This window comes from Octopus sinensis, linkage group LG2 (assembly GCF_006345805.1).
Source record: "Octopus sinensis linkage group LG2, ASM634580v1, whole genome shotgun sequence".
In the NCBI taxonomy this organism is placed as follows: Eukaryota; Metazoa; Mollusca; class Cephalopoda; order Octopoda; family Octopodidae; genus Octopus; species Octopus sinensis.
The window spans coordinates 154,914,831-154,941,634 of NC_042998.1; the positions used below are offsets into that span (position 1 = coordinate 154,914,831).

The 26,804-nt window shown below is 33.1% G+C and overlaps 1 protein-coding gene across 1 annotated transcript in view; it reads right to left on the minus strand.

Annotated features, from left to right (window-relative positions):
- The window catches only part of LOC115226447, a 577,012-nt gene that overhangs the window by 15,472 nt on the left and 534,736 nt on the right, over window positions 1-26,804 (minus strand). Inside the window, exons 19-21 of the mRNA XM_036500752.1 lie at window positions 18,839-18,957; window positions 17,098-17,181; window positions 4,868-4,999 (exon numbers count right to left, since the gene is read on the minus strand). Of these exons, the coding sequence (XP_036356645.1) occupies window positions 4,868-4,999; window positions 17,098-17,181; window positions 18,839-18,957 (335 nt within the window). The remainder of the gene's footprint in view (window positions 1-4,867; window positions 5,000-17,097; window positions 17,182-18,838; window positions 18,958-26,804) is intronic.

Consider the following 26,804-nt stretch of genomic DNA (forward strand, 5'->3'; position numbering starts at 1 on the left):
AAAAGAGAGACAGCACCATGATGGCATGGTGCTGAAATAGACACAATAAGACAGAATAGAGGGAAAATAATAATAAAGGTTTATGATGAATACATGCCAGTGCCATGTAAAATACACTTGTGCCAATGCCACATAAAAAGCACCCAGCACACTCTATAAAGTGGTTTGTGTTAGGAAGGGCTGTAGAAATCATGCCAAAATAGACAAACTCCTGTCAAACTGTCCAACTCATGCCAGCATGGAAAATGGATGTTAGATGGAGAATATGATATTGATTTATATATATATCTGTGCCTTGTTGTACCATTTATCTACTTCTATATATATATAAATCAACATCATATTCTCCATCTAACATCCATTTTATATATATATATATATATATATATATATATATATATATATATATATATATATATATATATATATCGCCTGGCACCTGTGCAGGTGGCACGTAATAAGCACCCACTACACTCACGGAGTGGTTGGCGTTAGGAAGGGCATCCAGCTGTAGAAACATTGCCAGATAAGACTGGAGCCTGGTGCAGCCTTCTGGCTTCCCAGATCCCCGGTCGAACCGTCCAACCCATGCTAGCATGGAGAACGGATGTTAAACGATGATGATGATGATGATGATGATATATATATATATATATATATGTACACACACACATGTATATATATATAACTAATTTCATAATCTCAATTTATGCTGTATTGAGGAGCTCATAAGAAGAGCAAAATGGTGCTATCTACAACTCCTAGGACACCTAAAAAGAAAGGAAAAAAGGGAGATTATATGGAAATGTTATTTCAAATGCTATCTTATAATAATGATAAAAAACTTTATAAACCAAAAGTGGTTCTCTCCCCTTAAAGAGAATCTTCATCCTCTCTTTTATCTCTCTGTAAACTCTCTCTCCCTCTCTTACTCAGGAAGCAACAGTAGGTAGCAGTAGCAAAAGCCCCCAGTCAAACTCCCCCTCCCACATATACATACATACATACATATATACATACACACACACACACACACACACACACACACACACAACCTTCCAAGTCCTAAGAGTGGACTTTAAGACAAGTTGCTCATGGGAACTTATAAATGCTGATGACCTGTCAATAAAGCAAAGATAGTGGAAGATTTAAAGAAGAAATTTCAGTTCTGGAAACAAAACCCTAGAATCAAAAGGCTTCTCAGTAAACTTAGAGAAGACTGAGGTTGTTGTAAGTAAAAAGAGTTGACAGGACTCCAAAACTCACAGGGAATGGCCATACTCAATATGAAAAAAAAAAACAAATAGGTGAAAATTTCTTGAAAGGTACTCAGTGATTTATGGGTGTGAATAGGAATAGTGGAGTCAGGTAAAATGACAATGAATAAATACTATGCTTGTGGTAGACATATAAGAGTAGTTAGCCCTCAGAGCACTAAAAAAATATAATCACTAGAATATTCATATGAAGAAATGCTAGGAGATTCATGTGGAAAGACCCAGTGAAATAGGAAAACCAAGGAAGAAGTGAATAGAACTGGTGAAAGCTGATTTCAGAAAGCTGAACCTTGCAAAGGTGATGAAAAAGGAATGTAACAAGTGATTGGATGCTGTGTTGGAGATGATTTGTTCTACCTCTGCAAGCATGGAAAAAAATAACATGATGATGATGATTGATTGATTGATTGATGGATGGATACATACATACATACATATAAGGTAGACAGACAAACAAAGTGGCCACCTTGATTAAGGTTCTTCTACTATAGCTTCAGGCTAATCAATGGCTGTATGAATGAAACTCGGTGGGCAGAAACTGTGCAGAAACTTCATGTGTATTTATGTCAATAAGTTATTATACTTATTGACATAAACTGGAGTTAAGTTTATGTCAGTAAACTTTTATGACAAATGCACACCTTAGTTATTGAAGCAACAGACTTTAATAAAAGAAGTACAAGACTGAAATAAATACCAGAATTAATATGAATGACTAAAAATTTTGAATGAATTATGCATTATGGCTGTAGTCAAATGACTGAAACTAGTCAAAGAAGAGAATATTATGCATTTTAGTTTACATATAAAGAACCCTAGTTTGAATCCAGTCCTACCCTACGTACATATGAAGGAACATTGCCATTTGATCATGATCAGTGATGAAGCTAAATATTTTAAAATAGTGATGTAAAAAAAGGTGTAAATATTTTAAAATGGTTATCTCTAAAGATGCAAATAATCATCTGGAAAATTATATGTGAACAAGATGCTGAGGACATTACTAAGTTCAGGTAAGAGTAGTCAAATATTTATATCTAATTTGAGAAAGAAATAGTTTCCTAGCAATTACAGTTAATGTTCCATTAGTGGGTTGATATATACTTTTTAAAAGTTTACTTGGTATAATTAATGCTTAATATCATTTATATCTCTAAAAAAAAAAAAAACTAAATAAGGCAGCAAACTGGCAGAAACGTTAGCAAGCCAGGCGAAATGTATAGTGGTATTTTATCTGCTGTTACATTCTGAGTTCAAATTCCGCCAAAATTGACTTTGCCTTTCATCCTTTTGGGATCGATTAAATAAGCACCAGTTAAACACTGGGATCAATGTAATTGACTTAATCCCTTTGTCTGTCCTTGTTTGTCCTCTCTATGTTTAGCCCCTTGTGGGCAATAAAGAAATAAAAAAACTAAACCATTCATGTTAAATACACATGCACACACACCATCATATAGTAATTTGGTGCAATTTTGGATGCAGACTAGGAAATTTACAATTTCTTGTGCAGTTATATGAATGTAATGCATAAATACTTAAGAATTGAAAATTTCTTTTTTCATATTTTATTCTCTATCTTATAAGTTCTCTCTACTAGAGGTACAGTGCTTGAAATTTTGAGAGTGGAGGCAATTGGTTATGTCAACCTCCAACCCTGAAGGGATGAATGGCCAAGTCAACTTTGGTGATATTTAAACTCAGAATGTAAAATTGGGAAGAGATACTGCTAAGCATTTCATGCAACATGCTAAAAATTCTGTCAGATCACCGCCTTTCTCTCTCTTATAAGTATACATTTTATTTGCACCTTCTTTGTTTAAACATGCATTTAGTACTCAGTCGTAATTTAACCAATAATATATTAAATTTAATTGACATATGAAACATCTGCAGATATTTTTGAAGCTATGTCAAAATTGATATTCAGAATGTGTTAGATAAAGAAAGAGATGATTTACTGGAAATTGATTTCAAATAGATATTGCATTTTTGGCACAACACAAAGCTTTTTGAACATGAGAGATATGACAATAAATGAAATAAAATCATAAGTAAAAATTCAAAAAACTAAGATAAAATTCATAACTAACAAAAATGAATGAGAAATTTAATAGATTACATTAGTTGAGTACACAATGAAATAAAAAAATTGAGTATAGCATAAAATAAAATTGGTCTAAAGTGAAAAAAAGTAAGTTAAAATAAACATTAAGAATTATTCTCTAGAAAACATGAAAAACAAAAACAAAATACATTCTAATTTATTATGTCTTTTATTTCCAGCTATTTTGGAATGATGCAATTTTCTAGAGGAGCTATGTTAGAAGTAGAGTAAATCAAAGCAAACTACTTAATATCTAAGTAAGTCTATCCCATATTGTTGATTAAAATTATACTGAAAGCATAAAAGTATCTTCAAAACTGTGCTTCAAAATCCATATGTAAAATAATTGATATTTCTAATTTGGGTTAGAAGGGATATATATATATATATATATATATATATATATATATATAATTGTAATTAGGGTTCAGCTAACTGCTTCACTACATACCGAAATTAGAAAAAGGAGTTAAAAATTCCTTTTCTACTACTATAAGAATCTCCATGACGGTAAACATACTTTTTTACTAAGGCAAAGAGAAAAACAATGAATCAACACGACCAGGAGATTCTTATAGTAGTAGAAAAGGAATTTTTAACTCCTTTTTCTAATTTCAGTATGTGGTGAAGCAATTAGCTAAACCCAAATTTTAATTATGTGGATAATTTTACCTATAAAGGTTATTTTACCGATCTACTTGGTAAAATTGTTAATCAATTAATTGATTAATTAATTAATTAATTTAATTAATAAATTTTACCCTTCTATTATTAATTTATATATATATATATATATATATATATTGTTGTTGTTGTTGGCATCCTTTTTGTCTCGGGAGACAATGAAGTTGCGCATAAAATAATCTAGTCCGGCTTTTACATTTCATGTCCTAATACATTTCCTGTTGTGGCTGTGTAGTCCTATCCTGGACAAACACTCCCTCTGGCAGGTTTACGTGGAATATATATATATATAATAGACAGGAATATATATATAATAGACAGATAAACAGATAAACAGACATAAAATCATTTTGTCTGCTTTCCTTTTGGCATTTGTTGGATAGATCATTGCTGCTATCTAAAATGGGTTGGAGGACCAAATCTCACTCATAAGTTTCATTTGGGTTTGGTTTCCATGGTTAGGTGCTCTTACTTAATACCAACCACTTTAAAGTGTGCATATGTGTGTGTGTGTGTGTGTGTGTGTGTGAGAGAGAGAGAGAGAGAGTGAGAGAGAGTGAGGACACACACATACATTATTAGTTTATGACTTTTGTGTTTATATTGAATATATGTAGTGATAAAAATGTCCTAATATCCAATTTTTCTACAAAACCAGCAAATATGCATTAAAGAAAAAATAGTATCAATGATAGTCCTATTTTAACAGCTTTTTTCCATGAAACTAACAATAAAGGAAACAATGTATACATCTGTACATCCAAAATAATGCCACTAAAATATTGAAATTCTCATTTACAGTTTTACATCAGATGCATTTTCCAAGTCACTCTTAACCATCATATTCTGGACGTGTTGAACCAAATTACTTTGTTGCTGGATTAGTCCTTCAAACATATTGTCCATTTTTATAGCAAGGCCTCTTCTGAATCTAAAAATTAAAAACAAAAATAAATGGAAATTAAATAACTATGTATTGGAGTTATTTCTGGAGCAGAATTGCATTCTTGTACAATTTCTGTACTATTGTATATTTAAATGTAGTATAAATAGAGATCTATTTATACTACATTTAAATATATATATCCTTAGGATTTTTAAGATAGCTTACTTAATATGAGAAAGAATGGTGGTGGATATAGCCTTTTCATGCCATAATTAACTGGGAAGTAGAAAAAAAAAAATGGATAAATATTTATTTGAACTTTTAGAGCAGTAGTTGTGGAGAAAACATTGGCATTGGCATATGTAAGATGAGGGATTCTAAAAATGTAGGAGAGATCATTTGTAAACAAGAATCAACAGAAGAAACAATAGGTAGAGGGGCAGAAACCTTAAGTGCAATGATAGAAGTAATAGAGAGAGAGAGAGAGGGAGATAGTGATGGTATGCAAATGTTTGTAGTGTGTTGATGAGTGAAAGTTGTGGCATTTACATGTGTGTATGTAAATGTGTGAATATACTCTAGAATGTGTATGTTGTGGAAGATAAGCTTGTATGTCTAAACAGTACTCCTTTATGAAGCAAAATTGTACTTTGTATAGGATTATCAGTTGTTCTCCAGAAGAACCACAGGCCTTTATCCTGGTCACATATTTAGCTTTTCTTTTTTTTTTAATTAAAAACGCTTTTTTTCTCTTTTTTTTTTGGCCAGCTCGCCACCTAAATAATAAGAATAATCTTTTTTACTGAAGGACAAAGGCTGCAATTTTGGGAGAAGAGAATAGTCAAATAAATTAACCCCAGTATCTCACTAGTACTCAATTTATCAACCCCCAAAATATGAAAGGCAAAGTCAATCTCGGCGCAATTTGAATTCAGAATGTAAAGATGGATGAAATATCACCAAGCGCCCTGCCCAATGTGTGAATGATTCCCCCAGCTTGCTGCTAAATTGTAATAATAAGATACCCATCAGTCAAGAATGACCATGGGATTGCACCTAGAAAGTTACCCTCCAAGGCACAAGTCTGGACAAGGTTGTTTATGGAAGATCAGCAGTCACCCAAGCATACCAGCCTCTGGTCTCCATGCCACTGATGTTATCCAAGGGAAAGGCAAAGGCCAAAATAGCTTGGCATCAGTGACGTTGCAACTCATTTCTACAGCTGAATGAAATGGAGCAACATGAAATAAAATGTTTGCTCAAGAACACAACACACAACCCAGTCTGGGAATCAAACTCAGTACCTCATGATTGTGAGCCCGATGCTCTAATCACTGAGCCATGCACCTTCACTAATAATAATAATAATGATAATAATAATAATAATAATAATAATAATAATAATAATAATACCACTACCACTACCCCCACCCATTCTACTGTTGCCGGTGTAGCAACCACTGCTGCTACTACACATAAAAACAATAATATAGGTGATAACAGTGATGATAATAATAATAATAATAATAATGAAAGGAAATGGGTGGAGCCTCCTCCTCCTCATGAGCTGATTAATGATACATCTAGTGATGGTGTCACTATAAAAACACTGGTAATTGCACAACCTGATAATCGCGAACTCATATGAGTGACAATGAAAAAACAAAATATTGTGAGTAATGAAACTGAAGCCAATGATGGTGACAGTGTTACACCCGGTAGGCTAAGAGATTCTGGTCCAGCTCCAGCCTGTCGATATCCAGAAATAGATCACCACACATGACATAGATGGCGCAAGCAAATTAATGCTGTGGTCATGGAGTGTTACTAACTGAGCAGCCCGGTAGATGTAAATGGTGCTCAAATTAGGGGTTACCAACAACATATGTATGATCATAGGAGAGAAAAGGGATTGTTTCAACTCACAGAACAGAGACTTTGTGATGAAGCTAGAGCAATAGGGAAAAATTGTTGGTTCACAGCAGAGATAACAATGAAAATACAGCTCTTACTAATAAGTGTAATCCATAGCACAGGAAAGGAGCAGTGGTAGTTTACTTGATGAGAGACATATAGATGATCTAAAAGATGACAATAAAACTAATGGCGACATGACAGATGAACAAATGGCAATCTATGACAGAATAAAAGCAAGACTACAGGAGAACGATAGCGACATTATTTGCAACCTTAAAAAGGTTGATTGATAGAAATTGCACCAAGAATCGAAATGAAATTCTGAAATACATCAGAACAAACATCACAGAAACAAATAATTTGATCAAGGCAGTAAGTATTGTTGTAGCAGAAACGTGGGTGTTGATGTCAAGAAAAAGAAACATAATGGGAGTGACAAAAGAAAAGATCCATGGTGGAAAAGAAGAATCCAGGTAGGGTTAGACATGCTCTTGAAGGAAATCTCTGTATTAGACCAAAAAGAGCAAGGGGAGCTTAAAAGCAAACAAAAATACAGGGTGCTGTAAAGGAAGTATAATATTGTAAGAAAGGGCCTGAAAGTAGTAGTGGAGGAACTGAAACAGTGCCTCATTGCAAAGAAAGCAAAGGTGGTAAGATATGACCAAAGAATGAAGGGTTACCATCAGAATAGGTCATTCAGAGTAGATCAGAAGAGATTCTATAAAGAGGTGAAAAGTTGATACCAGATAACATTGAAAGTCAAAAGTTTTGGAGTGACATCTGGAGCAAAGCCAAGGTGCATAAGAAGGATGTTGAATGGTTGCAAGAACTGAAACAAACAGTAGTCTGTCCAAAACAGGCAGAACTAGTCATTTCAGTTAAGGAAGTGAAGGAAATCAGCAAAAAACGAGCAACTGGAAGGCCCTGGGACCAGATGGAGTTCAAGGCTACTGGAACAAAAGATTTGGTGAATGTCATGCACAAAGAGCTGCACAACTCAACACCTTGATAAATACCGACCAAGGAACACCAGAGTGGTTGACATTGGGTAGGACAGTGTTGTGCCTGAAAAACATTGAAAAAGGCAATACGATAAACAATTACAGGCCGATATCCTGTTTGCCACTTATGTGGAAGTTATTGAGTGGAATACTCGCAGAGTCAATGTATGAATGTCTGGAAAAAGATGGAGTCCTGCCACATGGGCAGAAGGGTTCCAAGCATAAGTGCAGAGGTACCAAGGATAGACAAAACTGTACTTAGAGACTGCAAGAGGAGGAAAAGTAACTTAGCCATGTCATGGATCGACTATCGTAAGGCATATGATATGATCCCACATATTTGGATTTGGAGTGTATGAACCTATTTGGTATTGCATCAAATGTTGAGTGACTGCTTGGTAAAAATATGGCGAATTGGAGGACGGACCTGACAGCATGCGGAAGAAGTTTAGGGACAGTAGAAATTTGGAGGGGCATCTTCCAAGGGGACTGCCTGTCCCCACTGATCTTTGTACTGTGCTTGATACCACTAACACTGATTCTGAGGAAAGCAAAAGCTGGGTATGTATTCAAAAGCCGCCAGCAAAAAGTCAACCATTTGTTATTCATAGATGACCTCAAACTTTATGGTAAAGATGAAGCCCAAGTCAGTTCCCTTGCTGATACAGCATATACCTTCAGTGCTGATATCAGAATGGAGTTTGGACTGAGAAAGTGTGGTGTCTTGAAGAGAGGCAAAATCAAATGTATGGATGGGCTAATGATACCATTGGGGGAGGTTATCAAGCAGATAGAAAAGACAGGCTATAAGTACTTGGGGATACTGGAAATGGATAAATTGATGGAGAAAGAAATGACTGAAAAATTTAAGGTGGAGTACTTGTGCGGACTGAGACTGATCCTTAGGTTGAAATTAAATGGATGGAATAAGATTGAAGCTATCAACACTTGGGCTCCTTAGATATGGAGCAGGGGTAATCACATGGACAGTAGACGAACTAAACAGCTTAGACAGAAAGACAAGGGAGTTGCTAACTAGATATGGGTTACTCCACCCAAAAAGTGACACAGACAGACTGTATGTACCAAGAAAAAGAGGGGGAAGAGGACTTACTGAATGTGAACACAGCATTAGAGCAGAAGAAAACAACATAGCATGGTATGTAAAGAATGCCACAGAACTGCTATTATTAGGAGTAGGAAGGTCAAGCTTGTGTAGGATGAAAGATTGCAAAGATAAAGCACTATACAAGAAATTGAAAATGAATGAAACTGAAAATAGGTGGGTAAAGAAAAGAAAGCATAGTCAATTTCATAGGGATGTTGAAGATAGACAGACAGAGAAAAAAGATGGCTGTGGATGACTAAAAGTGATTTAAAACTGGAAACAGAGGCTCTAATCTGTGCTGTCCAAGAGCAAGCACTAAGAACAAACTATATAAAATACAGAATAGACAACATAGCAGAAATCTGTGGACAAAACAGTGAAACTGTATGGCATATTACCAGCCACTAGCCCAGAAGGAATATAAGAGATGCCACGACAATATAGCCAGGCTTGTCCATTGGACACCCTGCAACAAGTATGGACTTGACAGAGCAAAAAATTGGTACGACCACAAACCTGAAGGCATCATCGAAAATAGAAATGCAAAGATCCTATGGGATTTTATGATTCAGTCTGACCATGAGATAGAGAACAGGAAGCCAGACATAATCTTAATTGAGAAAGAAAACAAACTATGCTGGATCATAGATATAGCATGCTCAGCTGACAACAAGGTATGCAATAAGGAAGAAAGAAAAGTTGAGAGATATGACAGGTTAGCTTGGAAAGTTAAGCAGTTGTGGTCGATGAAAAAGGTAGCAGTAGTACCAGTAACTGTTGGAGCCCTGGGAACAGTGAGCAAAAATCTCGAGAAGTACATGGAACAAATAAGGGTGGAGCACTTGCAGAAAACAGCACTGTTTGGAACTGCTCGAATACTCTGGAAGGTGCTTGAAAAATAAGAGGTGTTACCTTAGTTCATTGGTAGTGAACAGCTGGCAGTGTAGTACATCTCCAGCGTTAGAAGCTGTGCAAAGGCAATGATGATGATAATAATAATGATAATAATAATAATAATAATAATAATAATAAAGATAATAATGGCTTCCAATTTAAACACAAGTGAGCAAATTTTGTGGAAGGAAGTCAGTTGATGATGTCAATCAACCACAAAAACGATGGAAGGTAAGGTAGAGATTGAAATCTCGCCTTGGTGAGATTTCAAATCAAGAATGTGAAGGGCTGGGGAGTTGGGGATGCTACACAGCAATTTTACCTATGCTCTAACAATTCTCCTTGCTTGTTTAATAATTGTTTCAAATTTTGGCACAAGGAACAACAATTTTCAAGGGTGGAAGTTAGTCAATTCTGAGGGGAGGGGCATTTCTTGAAGCTCCCTGTCATTTGTCAATGAGGTAGTCTGAAAAGAGGGTGTCACAGAATCGGTTTTCTGTCAATCAGGTAGCCTCAGCTGAGGGGCATAGGCCAAGATAATGGTTGCTAACCCATGATGAAGCACTAATCTGATCTTAAGTATTCTTTCACATACTCTGACTACCTAATACACCACTAAATCTCTATAAATACATTCTTTCATGGCAATCATATATCTATAACCTAAGAACTCTTTTAAAGGCAACAAAATGTTTAACAAAGCACAAACTTGTGCAACTGCCAAAAGCACATATGAACATTCTGTAAAGCATTAAAAATGGCAATCTGCCTTTAAACAATCTTTCTCTCGTAAACACACACAGACATTAACCTGAAGGCATGCTGTATCACCCTTCTGTTGTTGTTGTTGTTAAACAACAAGACAGGTAAGGGTGATTTCACTGTGTCTGTTCTGTGGGTTGGGAGACATCTGGCAGGTCGGGAGCGGAAGTCCACTTTTCCCAGATCCGACGGACAAGGAGAGGGTCACTGGCCAGAGTGTCCGGGGGGGGGGGGGGGGCATTTGCGGCGGGCAATGGATCCATGGGCAGTCGTAGATGACATGCTCTGCTGTCTCCTCTCCCACTCCGCAATTTCTGCAGGTTCTGTCTATGGGGTTCGGTTGATCTTGTAGAGCCAGTACTTGAGGTCCGGGTACGACCAATGTTGTTGTTGTTGCCACTGCTGCTGTCACTGCCACCACAAAGGTCTTCTGAATCTCTGAATTGTGTACCACTTAATAGAGTGACTAGCTATCTGTACCTCACTCCGCAAACCTCCACAAACCAAACACTTTATACACTTTTTCTCAAGAACTGAAACCCACTTGAATTCATTTTTTACCCATATCTTTCTCCCAAAACAAACAACCTGCAAAATAACATCATCAACAACACCAGTCTAGTAGGATATGCAATGTACTTTCCTTTTATCTCAAAGATTAGCAAGACATAATGTTCAGAAATAACACCAAACAAAAATGAATTTACATTTAGCACCCATCTGTCCTAGAGCAATGTTATAATGCATAAGAAAATTGGAAGACTACATTAAAAATTGAAGGTTTTCAGTTCAACCTTAGATTCAGGAAATGTGTGTACATAGATCCATACATATGCATCTAAATATGGTAATTGAAAATAATCCAAAAATTATCTACTTCAAAAACAGTATAATAGTAAAATTGTATAATAAATAATACAATTTAAACTGCATGAAAAATATTAAGAAAACCTATACTGCTTATACAAACTAAGGCTATTATCATTACATATTTACATGCAAGTGAAATACCAATTGTTAGTAGATTTATTATAAAATTTATAAGAATTTAAATCCTTCTATTCATTTTGACAGCTTGAAATGATTTGTTCTGTAGCCATTTTAAAATTATTCCTTTATATTAAAAGTTGTAATATCAAAACTATAACATATTTCAAAAAGCAAGTTCTTACCATGTTTTTAATACAATTCAAGTTATAAGGAAATAAAAAAACCAATGCAAGTTTAAAAACTAATGCTATTTCATTTATTAAAACAAAAACCAAAATTGGAAAATATATTTTATTATTTCTCCAAGAAAAAAAAATTGATCAAAATAAAACATTTGTTTAAAAAATAGAATGCAACAATCCCACTGTATGGTTTCTTGAGCAAATGTCATTTTCTATAGCTTTGCATAGACATACATTGTATCTATGCAAAGTTATGAAAGTAGATGAAAACTGGAAAGAAGCATGTTGGGTGCATTGTACTCCATTTCAAAGGGTACAACCTTATTACATACACACTGTCATATGTGTTGGTGAAAACCTCAACCACTTACATGTTAATTCAGGAACAGATAAATCTGTTGATCAAATAACTGAATCCTCATTAGCAAACAAGAGATCCATCATTACCATCACCATCACCACACACACACTACTAAAGCAAATGTGTAGCTGTGTGGTTAACCAGTTTGTTTTGCCACATGTGATTTTGGGTTCTTTCCTATTACATGGCAACATAAAGAAGTGTCTTGTGTCTATCAAAGACTCTCATTCATTGATGAGGAATGGATACTAAACCATATACACATGTACATAAATTTTAAAATTTAAGAAACATGACACATTAGGTTTATTAATAATGAGACATATTGTTTAAGAGAGACACATATGTGAAGTAACGAAACAGAAACTGAAAATAATTTTAAACAGATCATCAAATCTTCATCAATGTTGTGATATGGTATAAAGGGACTTTAGTGCTGAATTTCTCTGAATGGCTTCATTTGATGTCATTCTTATGAGCCTTAACATTCTTAAATCTGGTAACTACTTTTAAGTTTTTTTTGGTCACTACCACATGTAAATTTTACAATCCATTCACATAGCTTGCATTATCAATTCACATGTGTTCCTATCACCATTCCTGTAAAAATTAACTGTTATCTTTGAGACATACTCATTTTCTCAGAATTATTTATCACCTTTTCTTGTAAATTAAACATTACACATCCAAAACGAAATATTCTGTTTACTAATTTTCAGTAATTGTCTGCACCCACTGAACATATTTCTCTATCTGCATGATTTTTTTTATTGACTGTATTCTTTTAGTCTTTTATTTGTTTCAGTCATTTAACTGAGGCCATGCTGGAGCACCACCTTTAGTCGAATAAATTGACCCCTGGGCTTATTCTTTTGCCGGACCACTAAGTTACAGGGATGTAAACACACCAACATTGGTTGTCAAGCAATGGTGGGGGAAAAACACAGACATATAAACATGTACATATATATATATATATATATATATATATATATATACACAATGGGCTTCTTTCAGTTTCGGTCTACCAAATCCACTTACAAGGCTTTGGTTGGCCTGAGGCTATAGTGGAAGACACTTGCCGAAGGTGCCATGTAGTGGGACTGAACCTGGAACTGTGTGGTTAGTAAGCAAGCTATTTATCACACAGCCACTCCTGTGCCTATGGTATCTTTTTTGAAATATATATGACAAATAGTGATTCATGGTGTTTTTCATTCATCTCTAGCACATCAGGTTCTCAAGTTATACAAAAATATTACTCTTACCTTATATTTAACTATCTAATTCATTTTCCCTTATTTTCAGATTGTGAATATATCTAGAGGCTGCATAAATTCACCCCTTCAGATACCTTGAGTAATATTACTCCTTTGTTGAAGTGCAGTCATTTAGCTTACTGTAAAACCTCATGTAATTTGCACACCTGTGTAATTTACGCAGGTGATTTTCAAGATAAAAATTGTTAAAAATAGCCTCTACTCATTTTAAATTCACATCCAAAAGTTTTCAGAAAAGGGGAAAAGGTTTTCAATTTAGTTGTATTTAGCATAATTTCACTTACTAATGATTAGATTTTATAAAATTTTCATTAAAACAGGTATCACATTAAAAGCTATTAAATTACAAAGTGTTTGTGTTGTCTATATAAATAAAATCGGTTTTGTAGGACTGACATGTGTCAGTCTGTTTTACTCGCCCAGTATACTTTCCTTCTCCTGACAAAGTCAGTTGCTTTAGCCACTCAGTATACCCTTCTCCTCCCTTGATGTTATAATAATAATTTATAATAATAAATAAATGAAAAATATGATGCTGATTCTGTGTGTTTTTGCATGCATGTAACAGTATGAGACTGTGTGTTTTAGTGTGTTTGTGTAGGCGTAACAGTATGAAATTGCGTATTTATATGTATACATAACTGTATGAGACTCTGTGTGTGTTTGTATGTGCATGCATGCATGTACCTGTATGAGACTGTGTTTGTGTGTCTCCATGTAACCAGAAATAACCGAAGTATTATTTTACAAATTGTGAGCCTGTATATATGATATAATGAAGGAAATTGTTATATACTGTGCTCAGGTGCACTACAACTAAAACAAAAGAAAAAAAAGCCATCAGGTGTACTGTTGGTGGATTTCAGGAAGCATGGAAGTTTTGAAGGAAGTAGTGTCTTGATAGCTAACAACAGATGCAGGTAATTTATTCCATGCTTCAGTAATTCTGAGCATGAAAAAATGTTTCTGAAAGTCATGGGTGTTGTGTTGTTTTTTGATTTTATAAGCATGTCCATGAGTGTTTATCATATGAAATTCAAAAAGGTACCCAAGGTTGTTGTTGGAAAGATGGTGGATTTCTTTATAATAAACTTTATTTTACATTTCTTGCCCACATGAGATTATGTCCAATCTCTAGCATATAGCTGTATGTCTTCTCTAACCACAATCACAGGAAAAGTTGTTGATAAGAATTATCAACCAAAACAAAGCTGATAGATATGCACAGGTATTGCAAATTAAGTTTAATTACCAATAATGGCACTTTACTCAACTGAGAAAATATGTAAAATATGGCCAGGGCCGTGATTACTAGCCTGTACATTAGACTTCAAAAAGTAGTTAACCATTTAATGGTTTTAGTAAATTTATACAGAAAAGGTAGGCATTATACTGTCCAGCATAAATAAAAGTCAACTTCATTATATCTATTTTTTCTGAAAAAAAAAAAACCTATTCTGACATTAAATGTCTCAACTTCCAGTATGAATGTTTGTTTTGTACATCATTTACAATGAAAAAATTTCTAAAAAAAATTCTGGAAATTATCTACTCATGTAATTTACCCACCCACTAAAGTTTATTTTTACTTTTGCGAAAAAGTGCATAAATTACATGGGTTTTTATGGTATTTTATTGCAAACTGGGAGACCAAGACAAGCCATTTGCATCTCACAAAGCTTGCAAAAGTTGCATTAACAAGCGCCAAATACGGTCAGTTGGAAAACTTAAATGTATGCTTTTTGGAGTACTGATGGTATGAACCACCATGATGACTGCTATTTCTGTATGATTTAAGTAGATGGATTCAACAAGAAGATCAAGGATCGCATAATATTCCATCAACAATAAAGCATGTTCCATACTAAGATAATATTCCTGTACTTGTGCCACAAGAAACATGGGAAATTTCATCAGACTCTGATACCAGTAATACTAATGAGATGGAAGTAGACTATGAACCAGCAACAAATGACAATCCCAAACTCTTCAAATAAGTTGAACTCAATGACTTGGTGAGAGACCTTAGCCTTCCAAAAGAAAGTGCATGGTTACTTGACTCTAGACTGAAAGCTCCTATCTCCTAGAACAACATTTGCTTGGTACTGCCATCATGAAGCAGAATTCACTCAGTTCTTTAAGAAACAGGATTATTTCATTTTCTGTTCAAATATTTCTGGCCTTATTGAACACATGGGGATGTCATACAAAGCAGATGAAAGGGGGCTCTTCATTGATTCTTCTAACAGAAGTTTAAAGGCTGTTCTTCTCTACAATGGCAATACAGCTGCATCTGTACCAATTGGTCATTGTGTCCAAATATCAGAAACTCACGAAGACACTAATAACTGTCAAGTACCATATTTACAATTTTCTCATTTGTGGTGATTTAAAAGTTATTGCTCTCCTGCTAAGTCTTCAAGGGAGACACACCAAATATCCTTGTTTCCTTTGTCTTTGGGATACTAGAGCATACAGCCAGCACTATGAACAAAAAGAGTGGCCACCAAGAACCAGCTTCTAACCTGGAAATCACAACATGAAAGCTGTGCCACTAGTTGATCCCAAGAAAATTCTGCTGTCACCACTCCACATCAAATTAGGGCTTATGAAAAATTTTGTGAAGGCTCTGAACAAGAATGGAGCTGCTTTCAAGTACCTGGAGTCAAATTTCCTCATATAAGATGAGGCAAGCTAAAGACAGAAATCTTTGCTGGCCCTCAGATTTGGGAATTGATGAAAGACAAGCATTTTGCGGAAGCATTAACAAGTGTCAAGGTGAATGCCTGTTTTCCTTCAAGCAGATTGTTCAAAATCTTTTGAGAAACAGCTACTCCCCAGAATTTGAAAAAATGATCCTAGACCTAATTTGAAGTTTCCAACAACTTGGGTCTAGAATGAGCATCAGGATGCACTTTTTTACACATCTTGACTATTTTCCCAAGAATTGTGGGAACTCCAGTGAGAAACAAAGAGAGTAGAAACTCGATAGCAGGGAAAATGGAATGTTAGCATGATGGCGGATTACTGCTGGTCATTGAAACATGATGGTCCAGATGCACAGCACAAACAGAATTCAAAGAGGGCCTCCTTCTTTTGGAACAATATGTAAGCTAACGATTAGGAGCATATTTTTTTAACATTTATTTGATTTGATGTTAATTCATGATTCATCTCATGTTGGTTGGAATACACGTGTTCTTAAAACTAACGATATGCTTTTCTATGATTACTTGCTTCATTTTAATAAAGTAATAATATATTAAAAATTCACATTTTTTAACATCATTAATTTATATTTTATTGAAAATTCTTATGTGATAGAGCAAAATGGTTTAGATATTTAAAATCAGCAACCTAAGAATATGTAAGATCACATCTATGAATAAAATTTTTTTTAAATTCCCAAATGCAGACCAGTGTAATCACCCTTCTTATAATGCTTAAATGAACACAAAGAGCCTTTTCCTTTAAATAGAAGGAACAGTTTTACTATCTAGTTGTCTAGATACTTATATTTCAAATGAGCTATTTCAGGAGACCATAGTAGCTAGTTGTTAGGAAAAGTCAATCACATAAAACTATAACAGTAAATCAATTCACTATCATTAGGATACCTTAGATAAAATTCAGAAATTAAAAACTCACCCAACTTGAAAATCATTTTCTTCTTTTTCCTCTTTTGCTTCATCCAAAGTCTGCTCTAAAGAGTGGTCTCTATGAGTTATTTCACTATTAAGACATAAATATTAAAGGTACAGATAAAATTACCAAACTTACTTGTGTTGCAATAAAACAATGGCGAAGCAGGAACACTTTTAACTAAATTATTGTAGGGAAGTGAGGTAACTTATTGAGTCAGATTGTTCTCAGTATATTAGCACTGCCAGTGCATTAATTCCTGAGAGAATAAAGGTGAGTGTATCTTTCCTTGAATCATGACATGGAAGTAAGTCTTCAATGTACTACATATAGCAACAATATGTAATATTTTTAGGAGATGATTTATGTGTGTTTATTGAATTGACTGTAATGGAGTGTTACATTTAAATTAGATTGCTCAACTTGTGGTTTTGCTACATATTTTGTGCATGTATTGACTGAGTATTATCAGCATCCTTCCTTTCCTTTCTAACAGAGTGATCTTGACTGTTTTCTGGTGACTATGATTTTTTTAGACTAAAAAAAAAAAAAAAAAAAGAAACAAAGGCATGAATTTTAAAAAATACTCTAAGATTCTCCCCATTTTTAACAGTACATTTCTTTTAAACTGTCCCAAAAGTAGAATGGTTGACTATCTCTGTCTAAGATTTTTAGAAAGAAGCAATGTGTGTGTGTGTGTGCATGTGAGGGAGAGAGAGGGGGGAGAAAGAGAGAGAATATATGTGTGTGTATGCTTCTGCATGTGCATACATATGTGCATGTATATGTATGAAAGATGTTCCAGTGGATAAGGTTTTCAATTCCTTGCTTGTAGACCGTAAGATAGATAACAGATGTCTGAGAACATCTGTGGTGTAACAGCTTATTTCAGGTTAAAACTCATCAACTATAGGGTAACCACTGCCCAAATGTGGACACATACACACCTGCATTTGTATTGCAAAAGTTCAAAAACAGTGAGAGAACTCAACGCAAACCTTTCATATGTATGTGAGTTAGTTGAAAAAATTTATTTCCTTAGGTTTTGGAAAGGTGTTTTGGGAGTGGTTATTTGAGATGTTCTTTGTCATTTTGAATCTATATGTGTGTGTATGTATGTATGTATGTATATGTGTGTAAGCGTGTCTGTATGTGTGTTTGTGTTAATTTTTTAAACAAAGAAATGAAAGAAAGTGGTGTTTTTCAGAGATGGTGTTTTACAGCAATAACTCCTGAGTATACATCCATTACCTATTTTTCTATCTTCAACTGTATTTCTTACGTATGCAATGAAACTAAATGTCATACATCCAAAGACATCAAGAAAACAAATAGAAGAAATTACTATTCTGTTTATCAACACACATGACCCAAGAGTGATCAACATATTCTATACTATAAAAACAAACTTACCATTACTTCTTCAAAGCCCCAAAATGAAAAATCTAATAAAGAATAGCAAATGTCAACCAAAGAATCTTTAAAACATTATGTACCTTCAGTGCCCTTTAATACACACACACACACACACACACACACACATTACTGTCTGAAAAAGAAATTTATCAAAGTAAAACTTAAGTAGTTTGGCTCATTGTACATGTGGGTTTGTGAAAATATGTGTCATTCTCATATCATACTAAATGCTTGTATAAAATATGTCATCTATCTCTCTCTCTCTCTCTCTCTCTCACTCTCACACACACACACACATCAATTATTCAACAAAATGTAGAGAAACATTTACTTGTCATTTGAATCCTCATAAGGGTCCTGATCTTTTTCAAATGAGTTAACACGTCTTAACAGTTTACCAGCTGGTAATGTTGACCTTCGGTGATACACTTCTTGTTTATTCATGATGCCCTGTAAGAAAGCAGGGTGGTAATTAATAGACACAAAATAATTACAATCACATATCTGTCTATTCAATGATTTCTTTCAACAGACATTAAATTTGAGTATTGACACTGCAAAGTTTTAAAGCTTAACTTAAAAATGTGTGTGTGTGTGTGTGCATTTTTATATGTGTTCTTAGAAAAAGAATAAAATTCAAGAACACGGAAAGACAAGTACAGATGTATATATGTACACAAGCATAAATCACAAATTTTTTGCTGCTTTTTATTTATTGACTATGGAGGAAAGGCTACTTCAGAATCTCTAAGACTAGCGAGCTTGATGCTATTAATGTTCCATTTAAACTGTTCTAGGTCAACAGCTGCAGGAAAGATATGAGTAGGAATATCTCAGAGAGGTTCGGTTTGGAAAATACTGTGTGTGGCCTGTTGGGGTTGCCTGAGTGGTGGGAATATGAGATCAGCCAACTTTAAGAGATAGATGTAAATAGAAAAGGTAGAGAAAGGAGGTAGCTTGCTTGTTGGTCAGAGGCTGGAGCTTGACCATAACTGACCAATTAGTCAAATCCCTTTTTTGATTGTGGTCTAGGATATTGGTATGTGAAGCAGTAGAACCATCCCAGATATTGGAAAAGTAATCCATTATGAACTTTACTGGAGCCTTGTAGAATGTCAGCAGTTGTTAGGGGCTGAAATATTTTCTGATCCTGAAGAGAAAAGCCAATCGTTGGAATGCAGACAAAGCTATACCAGGAATGTGTTTTTGCTAGGAGAGATCCTTGGTAATAGTAAGTTTCAAAATTTTAAGTAATTATGAAGGTTCTAGCTGAATGTTTGATGTGAGTGTGGTGTGATGTTTTTTCCAGATAAGAGTAATGCTTAAGTTTTTTTTTTACACACTCATGTATATTAAGGGAACAGAAGGAGTTAAGCAAAGTAGTGATGATCTGTATTGACAATTAGTGAGAATAAACAGTTCAGAAGCAGAAGAACTTGCTTTGCCATGAGCAAAAGGAAATATATGGAGTATCAAAGAATGATTGTTTTTATTGTGTAGCCCTGAGCCAGATCTTTTTCACCAAATATTAAGCATGTACTGAGTGCAGTATGACAAATTGAACATCATGTAATTCCTTTACTGTCTATTACATGAACAACATGTACTCTCTACTGCCATATAAATACAAATCCATGAAGAAACTGAAAGATCCAAAATATTAATTAAAATCTTAAGATTTGTTCACTCAAGGCTAAATGTATAATGGACATAAACAAATATACATAGAGACCAATTTTTGAAAATATATATTCTAAATTGAAAAACTACAAAACTACAATTTAACAGGAATTAGAAAGAAAAAAGACAATAAAATTTAGCCATTTACAAGTATAATACACCCACACATATGTACTAGAACCTATACAACAATAACATACAAACAAGCATAGATATAAATTTATAGATATACAAACACAGAATCACACACACAATCATGCTTTGCTCGATGCATAGGTAAAGTAAAATCAATTTAAAATAATGACTGACTCACTGAATACTTTTCAAAAGAAATTCAGGTAATGTGAATTTTAAACATCGACTAATTTATAAATACAAGTGTTTAGTAAGTAAAATGTTTGTGGCATGCAAACAAAATGGGTAAAGGTATGATTGTATAGTTAAGAAGGTTATTTTGCAACATATAGTTCCAGGTTTGATTACACTGTATGCCATAGCCTCAGTTTGATCACTGCTTTGTGAGTAGAATTTTTATAAATGGAAACTGAAAGGAAGCCTGCTGTTTATGTATATGAGTAAACAATAAAAATATCATTGAGAAAAATCTTCAAGTTGGTACTTTTGAATGATAACACTATGTATTATTTGCCCAGCTTAAATTGCAGGGATACTCATTTGTTATTCTGGCCATCATATGAGGTGATGTCAAAAGGTTCCTGGACAAGTTATGTTTAATAAAAAATAACTTATTTACCTAAGTTTTAACATCATTTCCTTTGAAATAGTCACCTTGCACAACAACACACAGGTCCCAGCATTCCTGCCACTTTTGGAATCCGGCCTGGAAGTGGTTTACCATAAGCAAGTTCAAAACCTTCTGCAATTTGCTCTTGATCTCAACAACAGTGTTAAAACAGTGACCTTTGAACTGCATATTCCTCTTGGGGAAGAGATGGAAGTCCACAGGTGCTAAATCTAGTAAATAGGGTGGGTGAAGAAGTGATGCTATGTTGTTTACAGCAAGAAACTCAAAAGTGAGGAGAGCTCAGTTACAGGATGCATTGTTGTCATGAAGAATCTACTTCTTTGTGCTTCACAGATCCAGTTGCTTTTGCAGAATGTCCTTCAAATGCTTCAAAACATCATTGATTGTCTTCTGACAGTCCTCATGCACAAGTTGATGAATTTTCTCCACATTTTGGGGGGTGACACTTGTGGCAGGTCTTTAAAGGATGTTTTTATGCTTTTGAAGGACCTGTACTACCACTTGAAACATTGCGTACAACCTATTTCCTCATTGCTGTAAGCTGTAGCAGACTTCCCAAGTTTAACACAAGATTTCATGTTGGCTCTTTATTCCAACTTCCTGTCAATGATAAAAATCACAGACAACAGCATATGCATGATCACAAAAGCACAAATTTCACAACTTGCAAAGTAAACACAGTGATGTCACTTGGCACACTGCTTCATGAAGGTCACTGCTAGCTCTCACTGTGCAGCAGCTATGAGATGTCATCTGCTGGTGCACTACAGAACTAGTCTTGGAACCTTTTGATACCACCTCATAAATGCAATGAACCCATGATTGGCTTACTGGAAATCTGTTGTTCCCAAAAGTAAAGAAAATAACCAATTTTAATTTTTGATGTATGTAGCCACACTTTAGTTGCAATAGTACAATTGTTGACAGACAGATACATAGTTATGGATGTGTGTTTGTGTGTGCTTATTTTACCAAATTGATAAATTAATGAACTCAAGACTCACTTTTCTCTAAATGTTTAAGAAAAATTATGTGAGCAATACATATCAAAATGTTTATTTCAAGCTCATGATTTCCATTTCATTTACATATCTCACACAAATACTCAAACAATTAATTTAGGGATAGATATATAGTTGGTGAGAGCTGTCCAAGCCATGTATATGATATTGCGAGTGAAGATACTGCGAGTGAAGTAAAAGTTGGCAATGAGTATAGAAACAAATTTAGTGTGCAGGGTCTGAGGTTTTAACACAATGTTTACCACACCCAACATATTACATACAAAAACACACATACATATACATATGATTTTAAGATGGGATGCCCACCCTATCCTCTCCTTCCACTCACTCCTTGCACACAGACATATTTACCTTATATGTTTCAATTTATCCCAAGCTACAATACTAAATTATGTTAATCTTATCCTATATTACAACTTATTCTCTGTTTACTTATATATTTGAAACTCTAATCTTTAATTTAATGTTGTTCATATTTTTCTCATTGATATCAAACTCTATATTTCATAAATTCTGGCTATATGAAGGATAAGTATATGACTTTCCTCTTCTTATACCAATACCAAAACTACCTAATAATTATATCTTACTATTTTAATAAATCTCCTTTCTCCTCTTAGAAAACTGTCTTATTAATTTATATTAATTTTATTCTCATTGTTTTCCATACTTTCTATGAATTTTTAAACATATTTACTTATATCTTCAAATTTCTAAATTTAAAAAAAATTTAATATTGTTCATATTTCTCTTGTTGATATCAATCCCTATATTTTGTAAACATTATCTCTAAATAATTTTATTAAGTTTCAGTTTGTTGTTATTTTTCTCTATTTTTTTCTGTATTTTTTCTCTATATTTATAATCTTTTATTTTCCAGATTTTTGGTAATCGGTATATCTCTTTTATATTAGGTCGTCAAGTATGAAATTTGTAGAAAAGAAAAAAAGTTTGCTAATATTTTATAAATACAAGGAATAGTTTTATTCATCAAAGTATGCACCCATATTGTCTTTGTAAGTTTCTGCATTATTTGGTCCAGTTGGCTGCAGATTGATGAGCCAGGTTTAATGGAATCCTAATGGATCACAGAAAACCAAACACACACCATCAGCTTCTTTTGATGAATTTTGCATTTTGGACTGTGTTTTAGTGGCTCATCTTTGTCTAACCATTGTGCTGAATGTTTATGGTTGTTGTATTGGATCCATTTCTCATCACGTTACAATTTGATTAAAAAATTATTCATTTTTGTGATGAGAAAGTAGCATTATGCAGGCTTCCAAACATTGCTGTTTCTGATTGTCACTGAGTTCATGTGGAACCCACTTATCCAACTTTTTCACTTTACTGATTCGAAGTAGGTGAGTCAATATTGTTTACTTGCTGACACCAAACAACAATGATAATTCACAGGCACTTTGAGATGGATCTGACTTGACAGTGGCTTTCAGTTCATCATTATTCACCTTTGTTTCTGGTTGACTGCATTGCTCATTTGTGAGGTCAAAGTTACCAGAACGAAATTTTGCAAACTAATTTGATACTATCTGCTGTGTAATAACATTGGAATGAAATATTCCATTGATATTCCAAGCTGTCTGTGATGTTGTATTTCCAAGAAAGAACTCATATTTCAAAACTGTATGAATTTCCAACTTATTCATCTCTAAACAAAAATAGCAAAAACGATTTATAAGTACTTTATAAAGCACAAAATGAGTTAGAATAAAGAAATAGATGTGTCAGCTTTCTAACAAAAAGTAAAGATTGTCAAAATATAATAATGGTGCAAAATGAGCAGTTGTCAAAGTTTACCATATATCTTACTACAAATTTCATACTTGACGGCCTAATACTATCTACTAGTTACATTTTAATTACATTACTAAAATTCCCTTCCATTTGTTAGACAATCATCTTATTATTTTATATTAATTTTATTAATATTGTCTTCCATAATTTTTAATGTTCTATTTAAATACTGACTTAGTAGTTAACAAAGATTTTCTTTCATTTGAGGGTGGAGCTTAATTTATGCATTGTTTTAAAAGATTTTTTGCATTAATGCAGAAATGTAATTTACTTATTTATTATTTAATATAATAATATAAATTATCTTTGGTGTGATAGTTGAATTTTCTTATAGTTAACTCTTTCATTACTGTATTTATTTTGAGATGCTATGTTTCTTTCTATTACTTTAAATATAACAAAGAATTTAGTAAAATAATTTAGTTATCATTCAGATAGTGTTAGGAACTTAAATTATGACTAAAGTTTTTGAGACTGCACCATTGTCTTGTATGGTGCCAGTGGATGAAAAAATGAAGTATACAAATTGACTGGGCTCTAAAACCATTTTGGTGGCTACACAAGCCTCCTTGAAGTTGAAAACAATGGTCAAAATTGGTCTTTTTTATTGTGCTTATGTAATGTATGTTTAATATTTGTTTCATAAGCCTCATGTAGATCTACATCAGGCTAAAAAATTGTAGTGCAAGTGCATAATTTATTTTTAATGATTTTATGACAAGCATGGTTGGCAAAACTTTTTTTATCATAAATCAACAAAAACCTTCCAAGATACATTTTTTTAAAGTATATAATACTCTTAAAGTATATAATACAAGTTTATACTATAAAAAGAATTCTCAGTACATACCTATTCAGCTGATTTTTAATAGGAAATATTATGACAAGATGTTCATTGTTCACTTAGACATTAGCATGGGAAACCCTACTGAAATATTTGAAATACATTTAACTGCCATTCCAAACTGCCCAGAAGGCTGCAGTTCAGGCTCCTAGCCTTTCTGTTCATGTGGAGGGTTCTCTTGCTCTCTCCTATACATAGTTGCTCAACCTCTAGTAGATTTTAAGATTTTTTAGTCAACTGTGTAACGTTGTGCTTGTTATCAAGTCATTAGAAATGAATTTTATACTTGCACCATAATTTTCTAGCTTAAATTAGATCTGCATGAGACTTATGAAACAAACATTAAACAGATACCTTTCAATTTGACACTACACAAGTGCAATAAAAATGGCCAACTTTTCAACTTCAGGAGGCTTGTGTAGTCACAGAAATGGTTTTAGAGCCCTGTCACTTTCTATACCTCATTTTTTCATCCACTGTCACCACACAAGTCACAAAAAATTTTGACTCTAAAAACAGGACACTCTAATATAGATGTGTGTGTATGTGTGTGTGTGTGGTTGTGTATGTGTGTGTGTGTGTGTGTGTATATGTATATATATATATATATATATTTAATATATATATATATATTATAAATATGTGACAATTATTCGATAATTATCGGGCCCAGGTAACTGAAGAGATGGCAGTGTGATTTCCACCTCAGCATTCAAGACTTGGAGTTTATCATGGCTATCGAATAATTGTCACATATTACATTTACAGATATATATATATATATATTTTATATGTATATATATTATATATATATATATATATATATATATATTTTGTGACTTCATTCTATTTACACTGATAAACCATTAATATTCCCATTCACAATCTCATTGATAAAGCGTATGTTCATCACGCTTAATGAATTCTTCAACAATTTATTCTTTTTTTTGCTAACAACGTAATTCCACGAGTATTCTTATAAACACTGTAAAGACGTTTCCGATTCAATATTTTAGTTCATTACTAACCTCGCTAAGATAAGTATTTATTATATTTAAGATCTTCAAATTGTTAAATTTTAATATTGTATAATCTTTGGTGTAAATAATATTTCCTTATGTAAATATCGTTGTTTTGTAATGATCTATTTATCGTAATTTTTCTATATTATAGATATTAAATTTAAGTTTATTCGTAAGATACTACTTAGCGATAGATTTTGATAGCAAGTATACGAGGTGTATAAAGTTAGGCTTGTATATACATGTTTTAATAGTATTAATTGTAGTTTTAAAATTTCTTATAATTAAATTAGATAAACTTTGATAAACTTAGATATGTTTCGACTAAAGATTGGTCCAGGCCATGTCTAATTTAATAGCATAACTTAGTTATGTTTTTATTAATTGATATTCACTAGTTATTCCCTTGATAATTATATTTATAGTATTTATTCGATACTATATTACTACGAATTGATATTTCTATAAGTATTTACATAAGATTCCGAAAGTTCGTTTAAGTTTGTTTTTTGTATTTGAATAAGCTATTTCATCTTTGAATATGACAAATTAATTTATTAGTTTTTATTATATGTGCATATAAATTTATTTATAGAGAGTATTTTTAGGTCTTAATTATAATATTTATATACATTTATATATTTCATTGATAATTATATATAATAGTCATTTTTAAATATTTATGTAATTAGAATAGATTAATACCGATATTAGATTATTGGTGGCTTTCCTACCTTATAAATTAAAATTGATATTAAAATATAGTCGATTTTGATATAATCATAATTGTTAAGTTTTATGTTCTAGTTTGATAATAGAGTTTATTATAAGTAAAGTTATATATTATTTATAACTTAAAAATATGTGTAATATATCTAATAATATAATATATATAAAAAGTTACATCTATATATGTCTATCTATATATATCTATAAATATATATTAATATATTATACATACATTAGATAAGTTATAGCTCTATAGATAAATATATATATATTATACATACATATATATATAAGTATTATATAATATATAATATATATATATAGATATTATATATACATATATATATAATATACATATATATATAGATATATATAGCTCTATATAACATACATATATATAGAGATAATATAAATAT